This window comes from Amphibalanus amphitrite, unplaced genomic scaffold, assembly GCF_019059575.1.
Source record: "Amphibalanus amphitrite isolate SeventyFive unplaced genomic scaffold, NRLGWU_Aamphi_draft 000157F_arrow, whole genome shotgun sequence".
NCBI lineage: Eukaryota > Metazoa > Arthropoda > Thecostraca > Balanomorpha > Balanidae > Amphibalanus > Amphibalanus amphitrite.
The window spans coordinates 49,294-65,603 of record NW_024881652.1 but is presented as its reverse complement, the minus strand read 5'-3'; the positions used below and the strand labels follow the sequence as shown (position 1 = coordinate 65,603).

The 16,310-nt window shown below is 45.4% G+C and overlaps 1 protein-coding gene across 1 annotated transcript in view; it reads left to right on the top strand.

Moving 5' to 3' along the window:
- The window catches only part of LOC122383180 (serine/threonine-protein kinase/endoribonuclease IRE1-like), an 83,708-nt gene that overhangs the window by 48,472 nt on the left and 18,926 nt on the right, over positions 1-16,310 (top strand). Inside the window, exon 7 of the mRNA XM_043369342.1 lies at positions 5,636-5,754. Within this exon, the coding sequence (XP_043225277.1) occupies positions 5,636-5,754 (119 nt within the window). The remainder of the gene's footprint in view (positions 1-5,635; positions 5,755-16,310) is intronic.

Genomic DNA, 16,310 nt, shown 5'->3' with positions numbered 1-16,310 from the left:
GTGGACATAACTTTTGTCGAACCCTATATTGTCGTCCTGTAGTGTCTTTCATTGTCAGCGAGACGCTACATGGAGTTAAAATGGCGAGCGGCCCTCCCGTCGGAATGGTGAGCGTCCTTCTCTGTCAAACGCGGCGCTAGTTTCCGCCTAAGCTCCGCTGGCCCGCTCGACTGCTATGTCATGCGGCACAGTCTACAAGTACAGGAGACCGGTCGCGAGATCGGAGCTCCGTAGCACCGAGCGAGTGCACACTGGTCGGAAACGCTCCAGCGAGAGGCCAGCGGCCTTTCCGCAAAAGTTTTTTGCTTGTTATTCCACAACTAGTGAAGCAAACTTCATAAAACTTTGCATACCTTCTCTGTCATATGTAAGCTATCATTTGGATGTCAAGCACTAAATATATGACGTGAATCTGTTAAGTTATGACGTCATAATTGAGTATAATACAGGATCTAGCACCACTTTAAGTGAACAAGGGAAATTGGAAGCTGCTATTCGGGCACCGGGAATGGTTTCATGCACTCCTTGCAAGGTCAGGTGCTTCACTTTAGCATTGTTGACTTTGCGTGACGTCATTTATGACGTCACTAAGGCCATATAAGTTTTTCGTCAATAACTCCTGATCAGATGGAGCTAGAGAGTCGGGAAAGCCATCATTGGACTCGGGAAGACCTGCCGAATCGAGTGATATGCGATATGTCCTCCTTCAACCATTTTCGTGACCTGAGGGGCTCCGACCTGACCTTGACCCGAGGTTAAAGGGACCCTCCCACCTTAACATTAGATTTGAGTTGAGATAGCCAAAATGGGGTCCCTGGCTCACAATTACCGGTTTCGGCACTCACAACATCGAGAAATGCCTTAAATCGGAAATATTGAATTTCAAAATTGCAGCATTTTGATTCAGAGGGGCTAATGCTTAGGAATACCCCTCTGAATGTGTGACGTCAGCGCAAATATCTAACGATTTTTAAATGTTTGACTAAAACGTTTTGTAGCACGCGGTGGTATATGCTATTTGCGCGCAACAACTGCCGCAAACGCCGCACTTCTAAAATAAAGTCGCTAGAAACAGCGGAGATACCGAAAAAGTAAACAAAAGTAAAAGTCTAATATCTTGAAAACCGGTGAATATTTTTCGGTGAAATTTGGTAGATAATCGTTTTCGCTCTTTCTGAACCGAGCGACATCACTTTCATGCCAATTCATAAACTTTTTTGAAGGTGGGAGGGTCCCTTTAACGCCTTAACCCGCGCGGGGCTGGGGGGGGTAAATTTTACCCCCCCTCGCGAATTTTTGCGATATCTCAAAAACGGCGGCGCGCAGCGCCGCCAAACTTTCAGTACCTTTTCTTACATCAATTTGACACGTTCCCTGAAAATTTGAGCGAAATCCGTCGGAAAATTTTTGAGAAATTGACGTTTTAGTGACGTCATGTTCGCCATTTTCGCCTCAAAAACGGCAAAAGTTCAAACGCCGCTAACATCTTCATTTTTAAAGGAATCAAGACGTAACAAAAAAGGTTATACGTAATTTTACTTTGTCTATCAAATGGCTATCTCGGTTTTTTGAAAATTTTGGATTTTGGCCTAAATTTTTTCAAAAAACTGATTTTTTTGGGAAAATAATTATAAAATCCAAAATTTTGAGTCTATCGAAAAAACCGGAATATATGTCAGAGAAGTGGTCTATGTGCACCTACATACCAAATTTTAGAAGAATCGGTTCAAAAACGTGGGAGTTATTCAAAATTTTATGACGTCACGACACACAAATTTTTTGAAAAATGACTTTTTTGGAAGTTCTAGACCTCGTACGGAAACAAAAATAGCACCATTCGATTCGCCGTGAAAAACTGCATCAGATAGACACCTTTTTAGGCCTTAACAACCAACTTCAAAATTTGACCTCACTTGACCTGACCGACCTTGACCTGACCTCGACCTGAAATTCATCCAGAGGTGGTCCATATCACTTATTGAGTGTGCCTATTGAATTCTATGAGTAAAATGACCCATAAAACATGTGTCGCACATGCCCTTTTCTATATTTTGTTTTTTAGTGACCTGACCTGACCTGACCTGACCTTGACCTTGACCTCTGAATGATATTGTATGCAACGAATATTGTCTTGGTAGCCTAAGAACACGTTTTGGGCGATCAGTCTCAGTCCATGACTCCATTCTTCGGCAACTACGGTGCAAGGCCGATAATGTAGAAACTTGCAATTTGTACCCTTGACCTGACCTTGACCTTGACCTCAAACTTTAAATTAAGTACATGTTTTTTTGTAGTTCGTGATGAGAGCTTTCGATTGGCGTTTGAATTTTCCAAATCGGACCATTAGTTTTGGAGATAACAGGGGGGGTAAAATATACCCCCCCCCCCAGCCCCGCGCGTTCGGCTGGAGACCCCAGCCCCGCGCGGGTTAAGTTGACTTCACCCGAATACCAAGTATAGCATTCGACGCTCCTGAGCTAGACAAACACGATGATGCCAAAATCGCGGCAGTGCGACCATTTTTGGCAAAGTAATTAACCAAAAACCGAGCCCGTGCCTTGTGGCACTTACCTGACCTAAGAGGTCACTGGCTGACCTAAGACCTTAAATCGGGTAGTACTTGCTGCGTCTTATAACGGCACACAAGCTCGTTTTTTTCCCGCGAGGCTCTAGCTCAATTAGAGGCGAAACGGCGAGGGAGTTGTATCAACCCTCCCCGGTCAATATAGAAAACCAATCGGTCCGGCCAGGGCTAAATACCGATGTGTTGTGAACTTTTGTACCATTTTCTTTTTGTGTTATGGGAAGCTAGCACTGAAGATGATATATTCGAAACGCGTTTGCGAAGGCTTTCTATAATACAGTACATTTATATTTAAAAAAGTTTCACTTATCTAGTCATACATGTCACAATGAACGTTCAACTAAATACCGGAATTGTGATCTAATGTAAAAAGACGGCCCAAGGTAACCTGACGCCAGTGACAGGTGTCCTATATTCGCAGCGCCTTATATTCACGAAGGTCTCAATTTCCACTTTCTTCAGCCGAGTGATGGTTACTAATAGCAAGGCTCTCTAAATGCAAGCCGTAATCGCCACGCAATATGTGGAAGGCTTTTGATGTCAATACATACATAAATGCAATAATAAAACCATATTGTATGCGCTTTCCACAAAATTCATAAACTCAAGCGCGTCTGTTTTTAATGACCAGTCAACTACGCATGGATGCGTGCAGGCCACACAGGTCAGCGTAAGCCGGGCGCGGCGGCCGAGCCGAAACTGGGGCGGGGCGGGCGGTAGTTGGGTAGGAATAGCGGCTCCTGCAAATTTTGCGCAAATATGCGCAGTTAGCTTTTATGTTGCCCTGGTGTAAATTTAAATCCTGCTTCATCTCACAAAAAATCAGAGTGGGACTAGATGGGACTACCTGTTGTTTCCTTACCTAAACTTTGCAGTTATATTCCAGAATCACTCTAGGAGAGCCCTCATAAAAAAGCTACAGTAGATCTTAGTTGGGGAAAAAGTATACCAAAAAATTTGCACTGACCAGTCGGCAACTTCATAACAAACATTTTGATGCATAATATGTGAGATTTCAATTTGGTGTCTATCAGCAATAAGACTCTGAATATCCGGCTCAAGAAACCTCTTGCTCCGCGTCAGTTTCCGAGTTCTGGGATACCCCATCTTCGGGGGCTGATTACAGTTATTTTTGGTCACCCGGATTAGTTTTTTTGGCCTAATTATAATAATTTGATCAATTTCAAATCGATCTATATAAAAAATAATCCGAAACTCCGGAATCGCCCGTGGCCTCTCGTGAGGGCGTTTCCGACCAGTGTGGAGTGTGGCGAATGTGGGGGTATTCACCGCATCAAACCTACAGGTCGCCTGGACCCTTACCTTGAGACCAATAGTACATAGTTAAGTGAAATATGGTGGCAGCTACTCAGGCGCACTGGCTGGCTCCACGTCCTGTTTGGGGGGGGGGGGGCAATGTCCCCCGTCGCGTATCTCCGGAACCAATAGCTGGATCGGAAAAATTCTAACGGCGTTCGAAAGAGCTTATCGAAATGCACAAGATGGGATATGTTGACCTTAATATTTGACCTGTGACGTCACAGGGAGGTCAAAAAAGTTCAAATCAGTCCATTTTCCAATAACGAGAAGTCGGTAGACGGTAATAAAAATAAAATTTAGGGGAGAGTGGTGCAGGAGGCCCCCCCTTAAGCTCAGTTGCTATTTTTAGACAACTGATAATATTTAAGAGCTAACGTGTGCATGCGCTGTGAGCATGCATCATTTTCCCATACATATTTGCATTCAAAATGAATCTAGGGGGTACACAAACCGTAAACTTTAACATTTTGGAAAAAGTTGCAAAAGGGCCTCTTACACTATGGGTATGGTAAGACGCCCCCCCCCCCCTCGGGCGTTTAACAAGGCAAGTCGACTTGTAAAAGACGTTTTGCGAACACAGCTGCAAGGCCTTTTATTTCGAAAAGCTAAGCAAATACGGTGTTATCGAAACCAATAACACTTCCAAAGTGCTCGAACAATGCGAAAACTAGCACAACCAAACGCTGATGACCAACGAAAATTGTAGGTATCTATTACCTCTAGAAAAAGAAACAGAAAAAAAAGAAACAAAAACACACTCCTTGAAAAAAGAATGCCACGCCTGCCGCAGGTGCAGGCGTTTTAGCATCGGGGGCGTTTTTTATCGGGGGGGGGGGGCGTTTTATAATCCTCGAAGGGAGGGCCTCTTAAAAAAATGCAGTGTTTTAACGTCACAATATTTATGGTTTATGAGACATTTGCAGCGCACCAGAACATGGTCTATTCTGAAGCTAACATGTGACAATTTCGATGAGATAAGATTGCATTTGATAGTCATTGTTTTTTCAGATATATAAGGGTGATAAAGATGCATATATCTAGCAAGTAAAGGGGCAAAAACAGAAACAGGCTTACCAAAAGTCGCTGCGACGCACCTGATACCTCAGGTTTCGTGAGTTGTTGTTTCAAGAGGGCTTCTGCTTTACAAGAACATTAAAAAATAAATAACATTATTGGTTTGGTAAAAAAAGCGATGGGGCCTCTTACCGACCCTGGGCGTCTTACACGGATCTCCCCTAAGTTCCGAAACTGAGTCTGGATATGTTGTATATGATAGATCTGGCATGTTGATAGTCACCTGAGTGGATGATGACCTTTGACGTCACAACAGAGGTCAGCCTCGACCAATCAGAAGACACTTTCGTGAATCGTAAGGAAAGACATGTTAAATTGTGAATATTCGGGTCTTTATGAAAACTTGTCATATATATGCAACCACAGAAACCTACCTGACCATTTTTCTTCTTCGACCTGTGACGTCACAGGAAGGTAAAATAAGGTCAAATTGTACCGGTTTACAATGAAAAACAATTTTTTACGTTACAATTTTTTTTTTACGTTTTTACTGCGAAAAACCACAGGAGGGCCCCTTGCCCCCCATGGGTCGCGATTTAAGACAATTAATTTTTTCCGAAGCATGTATATTTCTCTCCTCAATAGAATATCCCATTTATAATTAGTCATCGTTACATTTTCCCGTGTTCAATTGTTATCCTGCATATTTTATTTCAGGAGAAGACAGCTGACATCTTTTCGCTCGGATGTGTCTTCCACTATATCATCTTCCCCGGACAGCATCCTTTCGGCGATGTGTCCGACAGGATGGCAAACATCCAACAGGGAAAACCGTGGTGAGTATACAATGTCCTCGTAACACTCGCCCGCACAGGCCATTTTCCCATCCTAGAACGCACATGGGGGGTGCCACCCCTCCCCCCACGCCATTTCGATCCTACTGGAGGTAGAGCTTCACGGCAAAAAATACAACATATTCTTTGGGAAGAGACAAATTCAGTGGTACCCAATTTTACCTCACGAGGTCAATCATTGATCTTCCAGGTCAGGTCAAACTAAAAAAAATTGCTGTTTGGGGTCACCGTTGGAATATCACGTGTGTAGTGCCCATCATATACTGATGGCGCTGCCCTTTGTTGTGCCAGGCCAACTAGAACAGCTCTTTGTCACACTATTCGACTAGGTGTTTTACCGGCTGGTCATTTTTGGTCAAGCTAGGTCATGGTCAACGATATGTGTTTGTAGTTATGTGCGTGTCTGTGTGTATGCATACTGATGTGTGGACCGATTTGTTTGTGTGTCCCTTTTACATGAGATCATGATCTGAGAAGCTTTTACCAAAAATTTAGTCGAAAAAGTTCACGAAAAATAAATTTAGTAGGCCTAAATACAATGTTTTTAGATGACCTAGGTTGACCTTGAGTCCTTGACCCTGACCCTGACATATACATATCGTCGAATAACATGTTGCATGATAGATGGGAGGTAATACTAAAAAACATACCGAAATACACCTTTTTACGCCCAATTTAGGCGGAAGTGCACACATTTCAGTAATAGTGCAGGTGATTTCGACCGTTCGGCATAGTGCCTTCATATATTGAATCGCGGCACGATATTCGTCATTGTGCACCCCACTCCGTCATAGTGCAGATAAAAGTGGCTCAGGTTCAGACATATTGGACTTAGTGCAAATAATAATTCGTCAGGTTAATTCAAATTCGACATACGGCATGTGCTTACGGCAACGTTCAAATAAATCCAGCACGGTATAAATAAGCGATTATGTAAACAAATCTCACCTTCCTACGCAACTTAAGCCCTCAGCAAAGCTCTGGAGCTAATGAAGAATGTGGGATGTCACGTGAACGTGAAATGCGCTACACCTTTTTACGGCCAAATATAGAAATAGTGCACACAGTTCAGTATAATAGTGCAACCGATTTCGACAGTTCGGCATAGTGCACCTCTAGTTCGGCCAAGTGCATGATATTCGGTAATAGTGCACACGTTTCAAATGAAGAGCAATCAATTTAGAAGATGGTGCGTTCAAATTCAATGAGCCGTAGGTTCAATTTCGTCATAGTGCACGGTTTCGTCATGTGGCCTGATAGTCGGCGTCCAGCAAAGCGATTTAGGCGATGTTCAAGTGAATTCGCTGCTGGATTGGGAAAATATTTTTGAAAGCCCCTATCTGCCTGTCAAGAGTAGCGTGAATCTTGGTCAAAAACCTGCTCAAATGCAGTTTCAGCTCTCAGGAATTAACTTATCATTAGTCTCGCTCTAAGAACTCGGTGACACGGTCGAGTGGCGGTCACGTGGCATTCAGGGCTTCTGAATCGGGTGCATAACTTCGTTGCTGGTTCAAAAAGATCAGAAATGCTATGGATTCTTGTTATCGCCTTTCAGCATCATGGCGAATTTGATTGAACAAAGCCGAAAAAATATTGCTCATGCCGAATATATAAGCACCCGACGAATTATGTGCACTATGTCTTATATGATTGAAGCTAAGGCACCCAGATGAAACATTAAATACCCTCTACCTTTTGCATCCAGAGCAGTGCAGCTGGCTACTTGACTTTTTTGCGTTGCTGACTGACTACGAGTGTCATTGGAGGCTCAGGTAGCGTGAAATGTCAAATAAAAATTGTTATTACTTATTTATGCAATGCCGTGTTACTGAACAGTGCCTAAATTACATGCGGGACCCCGAAATTGAAACGATCTGACGAATAATGTGCGATATGTCTAATATGCCTGAGCCTGGGTCACTTTAAACCTGCACTATGACGAAATGGCTGCAATATGGCGAATATCGTGCCGCGATTCAATATATCAATGCACTATGCCGTACTGTCGAAATCGCCTGCACTATTTTTGAAATGTGTGCACTGCCGCCTAAATTGGGCCTTTTCATTACATTCATTAAAATCTCATTAATTTTCATTAGCAGTAAAATTTCAATAATTTAGTAAAATTTCATTAGCAGCTTGTTTGAACAGCACCACGCTACACTTGATGAACAGCAAGAGCGTTGTCAAAAATATTTTCTAGATGGGGCACCGAATTCGCTTGAAGGTTAACTAAATTGCTTTGCGGTACGCCGAATACCAATGCATATGACGAAGCAATGCACTCTGGCGAAACTGAAATCGCAACTACTGAAAATGAATGCATTCTCTTTTAAATTGCTTGCACTGTTTCGGAGCCGTGTGCACTATTACTGAATTTCATGCACTCGGCCCAAGAAGCGGTGCACTATGCCGAACTGTCGAAATGGTTGCACTATTTCTGAACTGTGTGCACTATTTCTATATTTGGCCGTAAAAAGGTGTAAATGTGTCAAAAGTTCACAAGGCCCATAACTAGTTAACGCAAGATATTGAGTGTTGGTCATTTGGGTCATGACATGACCTGAAAAACGAGGTCATACCTCCGAAACAAAAACCACAGAAACTGGAAATTTTGAGTGGACGCTGAAAAAGGTTAAAGGAGCAGCTATACCAAACATCAGCTTCTAGCTCTAAAAATGGGCGAGGGTTAAGATGAATTCTCTTAATTCTTTGCTTAGACACCCTCGAACTGCTTTGCAATTTACCAGGCCTAAAATTGAAAAAAACTAGTGTCACAATAGAGCAGACCATCAATACAAATAGGCTACGATGTATGAAGTACCTGCTTCGTCTATCGATGCATATACGATTGCCTGAAATGCGTCAATTGGATTTTGAGTTTGAGTGGTTTCAACAGCCTAACTTAACCTTCCATGCGGTGGGGGGGGGGGGCATTTTTTGCCCCCTTTAGTTTTTTGATATATCTCGAGAACCGCTGCGCCGATCGTCACCAAACTTTCAGTACCCTCCCGGGAGTAGCTAGCGCACATGGTGACCATTTTTTTTCTCCAAAGGCTATGATAGGTTGGCCGCTAATGACGTCAGAGTGACGTCATTTCTGCCATTTTCGACCCACAAAAAGGTTTCGCGGGAAGAGCTGTCAGGCCTACAGCTTTAGAGATACAGAAATATGTTTCAGACATAAAAGGTGTGGAATCAAGAGGGCTACAAAACTGCTATTTCGATTTTTCTAATTTTTAGGATTTTGACCCCCAAAAATAAAAAAAAGATTTTTCGAATATTATAGCCGAAAAATCCAAAAACTTTTTTTTGAAATTCGAAAAACCGGAATATATGTGATAGTCCCTACCTCCTATCTATATACCAAATTTGAGATCGATACCTCAGTTTTGGCCAAGTTATAGCGAAAAAACTGTTCAAAATTGATGACGTCAAATTTTTAAAAACTCAATTTTTTAGCTATTCTAGACCTCGTAGCGCAAAACTAAGACCACCATTAGACTCCCAGTGACGAGCTGCATCGAATCAATACCCATTTTATGCAAAAATATCAGCCTTAACCCGCGCACCGACGGGGGGGGGGCGGATATCCGCCCCCCTGAGGTTTTTCGCGAATAGCGGGAAAACCGCGGCGCGTAGCGCCGCGAAATTTGGTATGACTATACCTTAATCAATTTTACACATGGTGTGCAAGTTTGAACCTCGGACTACCTTTTAAGGTCAGGTCATTAGGTCACTTTGAATGACCCAACCTCAAGTCACTTCTTTGCAACTTTGTCACCGTGCCAGAGCTACAGTAGATGTCGGAGGCCTTTGAAAGTCGCAGGATATTATTAGGTCATTAGTAGCTACAATTTGTATATCTCGGAATTTTGATATCGGTGACCTAAGGTCAGGAAAAATTTCGCGACCTCCCCATTATAAGTCAATGGGGGAAAATCAACTCCCTGTTTTTACCACTAAAACGGGTCGGAATGGCCCCATATACCATACATGACTTCATATACGATCAACCTTCACTACCTTGAGGTCTGTTTTGCTGTTGGGCAGCTGTGAGGTCATGTGACGTCATCAAAGGTCACCAAAGGTTTTTGGCCAATAACTCCGTACAAGAACAAGATACAGACGCGTGGATGGTTTCATTGTGTTCAGCTCGTCAAGACGCATCGAATGATATACATGATGACCTCGAGGTCACGTGACCTGAGGTCAACCTTTGACCTTGACCTTTCGAGGTCAACATATATATCATTCGATGCGGATTGACGAGAGGATCACGATGATGCCCTTAGTTTGTTCCTATCTTGACTAATTCGAAAGTTATTCGAGAAAAACTCTCCATATCTAGCGCCGCCATTTTGACTTTTTCGACCCCTGTGACGTCATCTTTGACCTGACCTGAAAATGACCTTAGTAAAAATTGTAGATCTTGACCGTGCGTATCCGATGCCGTTTACCGCTTGTCGCTATCTTGCTTCGTTCTCGAGATCTAAGGGGGGGGGGGGGGCGGTCATCCGCCCCCCCCGTCGGTCCGAAGTTGGCGCAGACCCCCGTCGGTGCGCGGGTTAAAATTTGCCCTTTTTGACCTGACCTTGACCTGACCTCCACCAGAAAGTGACCTTAACCGTGCCTGATGGTCTTATAACCAACACCATTGGGTTGGAAATGCAAAACTGGCGCATGTGGTGACCCTTGGTGACCTTTGGTGACCTAACCTGTGACCTGACCTGGTATGACCAGTGACCTCTAATAGCAACATATGTACTGAACAACTGACGCTTTATCGCTTATTTTCGACAAAAATGCGTTTTACTCGGTGTTATAGCGCTTTCCCTGGAAGCCCCGTGAACGGTGTAACATTTTATCTTTGACCTGACCTGTGACGCGTCATCGGTGACCCCGAGGTGAATGAAATTTGGTTCCTTCAAACAAATTTGAAAGGGCTATCGAACGCCATTTGAATTTTCCGGATCCGGCCAGCAGTTTCGGAGATACGGGGGGGGGGGGGGGGCAAAAAATGCCCTCCCCACCGCGCGGAAGGTGGCCGGGAGGCCCACCGCCTGCTGGGTTAATCCTTGCCCATATAGGGGAACGGGGGTGGAAGGTTCAAACGGACCACCCCCTCGTTTTTTCACGAATAGCTCGCGTCAAAAGCGGCCGATCGCGAAAAAAACGTCCAGTTACCTCGAAGTGATCCTCCAACACCTATCCTGCAAATTTCATGACCCTTGCCCAAATGACCTTCGACCTGTGATGTATTTCTAGAGACCATGTTTAGCCGGAATCGCGTTTCGGCGTATGTCGGCTCGCTTTAGCGGTGCGCTTGCAGTTTTTTCGTGGTTCAAGCGTTCAAACATGTGTTATGATACTGGTCCCATGCATTAGGGTGGACGTCAAGGTCACCTGAAGGTCAGGTCAGGTCATTGGCCTTTGGTGACCTCGGTTCACTTTTTCGAGTTTTACATGTTTCTAGGCTAATCTGTTGTGCTAAATTCGAGTGTGGCAACCATTTGAACATTTGCGAAGTAGTTTTGGTGCCTTCGTAGCATGTTACGAGGCTGTGAGAGGTGGTTGGCACGTACTACGGATACTCGACAGGACCCATATTGGTTGACCTGACCTGACCCAACCTGCCCTAAATGTATGAAGACATCATTTGTGAAAAAATGACATGATATTCGTGATCAGCACCCCGAAAAAAAAAACATAAAAGCCGCACTTTACGACGTTCTAACAGGTCCCTACTTTCCCGACTTTTGGGTCATTGACCTGAGCTGGAATGTCAACCAATGACCTAGAACCTTAACCCTCGCTGGCACAGGCCATTTTGAGTCCTTCGACGGCACAAGGGTGATACAACTCACCCCCCCTCGCGTTTGGCCCCTGATGGAGCTAGAGCTTCGCGGGAAAAAAACGAGCGTGTTGCCCGTCACGAGAGGAAGCCGATGATATCCAAGTTAAAGGTCCTAGGTCATCGGGTGACCTTCCAGGTCAGGTCAATGACCCGAAAATCGGGAAAATCGGGACCTGTTAGAAAGTCGTAAAGTGTGGCTGCTATGGGTTTTTTCGGTGTGCTGATCACGAATATCGTGTTAGTTTTGATCAGAGATGATGTCTTTAAGCATTTAGACCAGGTCGGGTCAGGTCAGGTCAGGTCAACCGGTAGGGGTCATGACGGGTATTCATAATACGTGTGAACCGCCTCTGACAGCTTCGTAACATGTTACGAAGGCACCAAAACTATTTCGTTAATGTTAAAATGGTTGCTAAATTCGAAATCAGCTCCAAAAAACTAGCCTAGAAACACGTAAAACTCGAAAAAGTGAACCGAGGTCACCAAAGGTCAATGACCTGACCTGACCTTCAGGTGACCTTGACACCCACCCTAATACATGGGAGCAACATCAAATCACATGTTTGAACGTTTGAAACCACGAAATGCTTGCAAACGCGAGGCTAATGCGAGCCGACATACGCCGAATCGCGATTCCGGCCAAACATGGTCTCGGAAAAGAGGTCACAGGTCAAAGGTCATTTGGGGCAGGGTCATGAAATTTTCAGGGTAGGTGAAAAATTGATCGATGCGAAGGTATTGAAAATTTCGTCGCGATCAACCGCTTTTTACGCGAGTTATTTGCGAAAAACCTTGGGGGGTTGCTTCAACCCCCACCCCCCTGAACCGGCGAGACGGGGTGATTTCCCGCGCAACGAGACGGGGGTCTGCGCCAACTTCGTTACCGACGGGGGGGCGGATGACCGCTCCCCTGAGATCTCGAGAACGAAGCAAGATAGCGACAAGCGGTAAACGGCAAGGGATAAAGCTGGGGCATAAACTTCTCTGTCGGTGGGGATAGAGGGTAGCGAGGAGGGGGAAAGAAAGGGTTACGTCGGCGCCGACGATTGGCTGTTTTGCCCCGGGCTTTCCGTGCGCAGCCGCCAGCCGGCGCCACCGTCGGAAGGCCGGCCATGCTGATTGACAGAGGCGTCGCTAGGTGAGAAGCAGTAGAGAGTCGTTCAGCCGACGCTGGACCTGAGGGTGTAACGCTCTTATGGTAGGACCACCGCTGAAAGTTTTGCAGCATGTTGCAAGGGCTCAGAAAGTCGTATTCTAAGGAAGAAACGAATGATGTATTTTAAGGAATTGAATGCTGTAACTGAGCATGATTAAGATTATGGTGAAGTTAGATAAATATAGTAGTCTGATGCTCATGAGTAAGCTATATGAAATGTATATTTTAGAGAAGAGTTGTAGTACAACTCTTGTACAACTCTTGTACAACTCTTCTCTAAAATATACATTTCATATAGCGTACTCATGAGCATCAGACTACTATATTTATCTAAATTCACCATAAAGAAACGAATGAGACTATGTTTTGAGCCTAACATAGTTACAGGTGACGCAGATTAATGAAACTTTGGTTACATATTTTGCCAGTATTTAATGTGAAAGTTTGAATGTGTTATCGTCAGTATGTAATAACACAGAAGCTATGCCCAACTGATCATTACTTATTGAACGACCTAATAATAAAGATCTCAACGTATCTGAATAGACCTCACCCGACCCACGTTACAAATACAGGGTCCGGCGAAAGTTTACTCCTCTACCTATGACAACAGTTACCCGGTTCCCAATCTAAGGCATAACGGGGGTTTTGGCATGATGTCAAGGTCAGATCAGGTCTGACCGGGTGAAAACGCTTAAACTGCGCATACAGGCTGCACCCCTGCATTGCACGGTCATTGGCCTAAAAACTGAAGTCGTGAACGGATCTCGGGCAATGGGTCACCGAACTACGGCCAGTTTCACACAGATTGTCCACCCGAACGGCAGCGTCGCAGAATGAAGGTCAGAAATTTCTGCATCGGGGAGCTGAACCAGACATTCGGCATCCTTCAGGCCGAACTGACACGGCAAGCCATTGCTGATCAGTTGGGACATCTGCCTGCAATTGCATAGTCCGGCGATGGTGGGATAAGCATACGGCTACTGGCAGTGACGCCGATCATCCCAGGTCGGGCGTTCGCCCACCATTTCGACCGTGACAGAAATCGCATTTAAAAAGGCGGTCGGGAAGAGGAGCCAGTTGTTGACAAAATTGGCCAAGCGGCTCACGCGCAAGGACTATCTCATCTCAAGACAGACCGTGAGACGCTATTAGAAGAGCTCTCTGAGGCCCATTACTTACAGCTACAAGAGCCTCCAGCGGCTCCGAGTTCTGTTCTGAATCGACGTACGTTTGATGACAGGTCGACATGCATTTTCGTGCAGGACGGACTCAAACGGCTCATCGTTCTGCCAAGGCCCAGCGGTGGTGCGAATCGAACCTGCCGGACTTCTGAAGGAAGGAGGTGTTAGCCGGCTGCCATCCGGACCAAATCCTGATCGAGGAACTTTAAGCTATCGTCCAGCAGGGCCTGAACAAACAGAAGCCGGCGGCCAGCCCCGGCGCCCTGCAGTTACAGCTCAACAGGGAATGGTCGAAAAGCAAGCCGTCTGTGCTGCATAACCTGATTGCCAGCAGACCAAATCATGTTTGTGCTCAAATCCCTGTTCGTGGGGAATATATGTGCTGAACGTTAAAATCAAAATGAAATACATATACAGGGTGTTGCAGGTAAATTGGGACTAAGTTCATGACCTTACAAAAAAATTTGCTATGCGGAGGAACATCATGGAAATTTGACACAATATAATTTCAACAATTGTTTTTCATTTGATATTGAAATTTTAATCCTAACATATCGCGGATATCGCGCAGTCATGGAGCAGCGTCGGAGGGAAACGATTGGTGAGTTAGTTCGCGCCGGACAGAGCGCGAAGGACATAATAAGTTTAACTGGGTACCCAAAGTCTACCGTGTACCGAACTATCGCGACCGTAGGAGCTGGAGGGGATGTCGCTCGACGTTCTCACACACCTCGCAGTGACCGAAAACGGACACCAACATTTCTGAGCGGCTTGAAACGCTCGATTCAGGCCAAACCGAGGACCTCGATGAACAAGCTTGCGCGTGCCCGTCACGTGAGCAAGAGCACCATCAGCAGAGCCGTGAGAGAGGACCTCGGGATGAAGTCGTTTACCAGAAAACGACGAAGCCTCCTGACCGAACCAGCAAGGGCGATGCGAAGGGAGAGGGCACCGAAGGTCCTCAATCTCCTCAAGCACCTCGGGAGTGACGTCAGGGTATTTGTCGATGAGAAAAAGTTCATCGTAGAAGAGGTCGCCAACCGCCGGAACTCGCGGGCTATCGCCTACAGCCCTGATGAAGTGGCTCCCGTGATGAAAGGCAAAAATCCGGCATCAGTGATGGTATTCGGGGCCGTCGCAAGTGATGGCCGCATAATGCCGCCCCATTTCATACCTGCTGGTGTGATGATCGACACTGACGCGTATTTGACCATCCTGAAGGAGTCTCTCATCCCCTGGATGATGAAATACTATGACCTGAGCAAAGTCATGCTGGTGCAAGACTCCGCCCCAGCACATGCTTCCCAGAGGGTGCAAGATTTCCTGAGCCAGAGGATCCCCCTTTATGTACCCAAGGACATATGGCCCTCCAACTCGCCTGACTTGAATCCATGCGACTTCTGGATGTGGGGCGTGGTAGAACAAAAGTCCAACTCGACCACTCATGCCAACGTTTCTGACCTGAAGAAGGCCATCAGGAAGGCAGTCAGCACCATTGACCAGGACGAGGCCCGGCGCGCGTGCTCCGCTTTCCGGCGCCGTCTCGAGAGGGTGCGGGACGCCGACGGCGGTCACATCGAGTGACAAGGCTGTGCGTACATGACACAATACACGTGCGAAGTTTCAACTTTCTATGTTTTCATTCACCGTATTAATAGCATGTTGAAATTAGGTTTGAAAATTCCCAATTTACCTGCAACACCCTGTATGGCATTTTACAGAGTTTTTAACATATTTTTGATACGACAAAACTCATGTCAGACCCGGTATAGACACACAACTAAAATGAGATGAGTGTACGTAAGTACCAGTGTACATACGTCCCAGACTTACCCGAACATTTATTTTCTGGCTAGAAGTACGACTGCGCTCGCTTCTAATGATATGCAAGCATCATACTTTTATCAGATATCCCTTAGCTATCGAGCTTGGGGACTGTGTGCTTTTGGTGGCCGGTAACGACTCGAATCAACATATTATCCAGAGTCAAGTAAGAGTAGTCTTTTTCCGTTTTCAGCTTAAGCCACTAATAGGCAACCATGGTGAATCAACTCCCGTTCTCAACTTTGTAAACGGACTTTCGGCATGGTTTTTGCTGGAGAGCTTCAGCAGCTCATCTGCAAGCAGTTAGGATTGAGCAATATTTGTAAATGGCCCCACCCACCCTAATGCATGGGAGCAACATCAAATCACATGTTTGAACGTTTGAAACCACGAAAAGCTTGCAAACGCGCGGCTAATGCGAGCCGACATACGCCGAATCGCGATTCCGGCCAAACATGGTTTCGGAAAAGAAGTCACAGGTCAAAGGTCATTTGGGTCAGGGTCATGAAATTTTCAG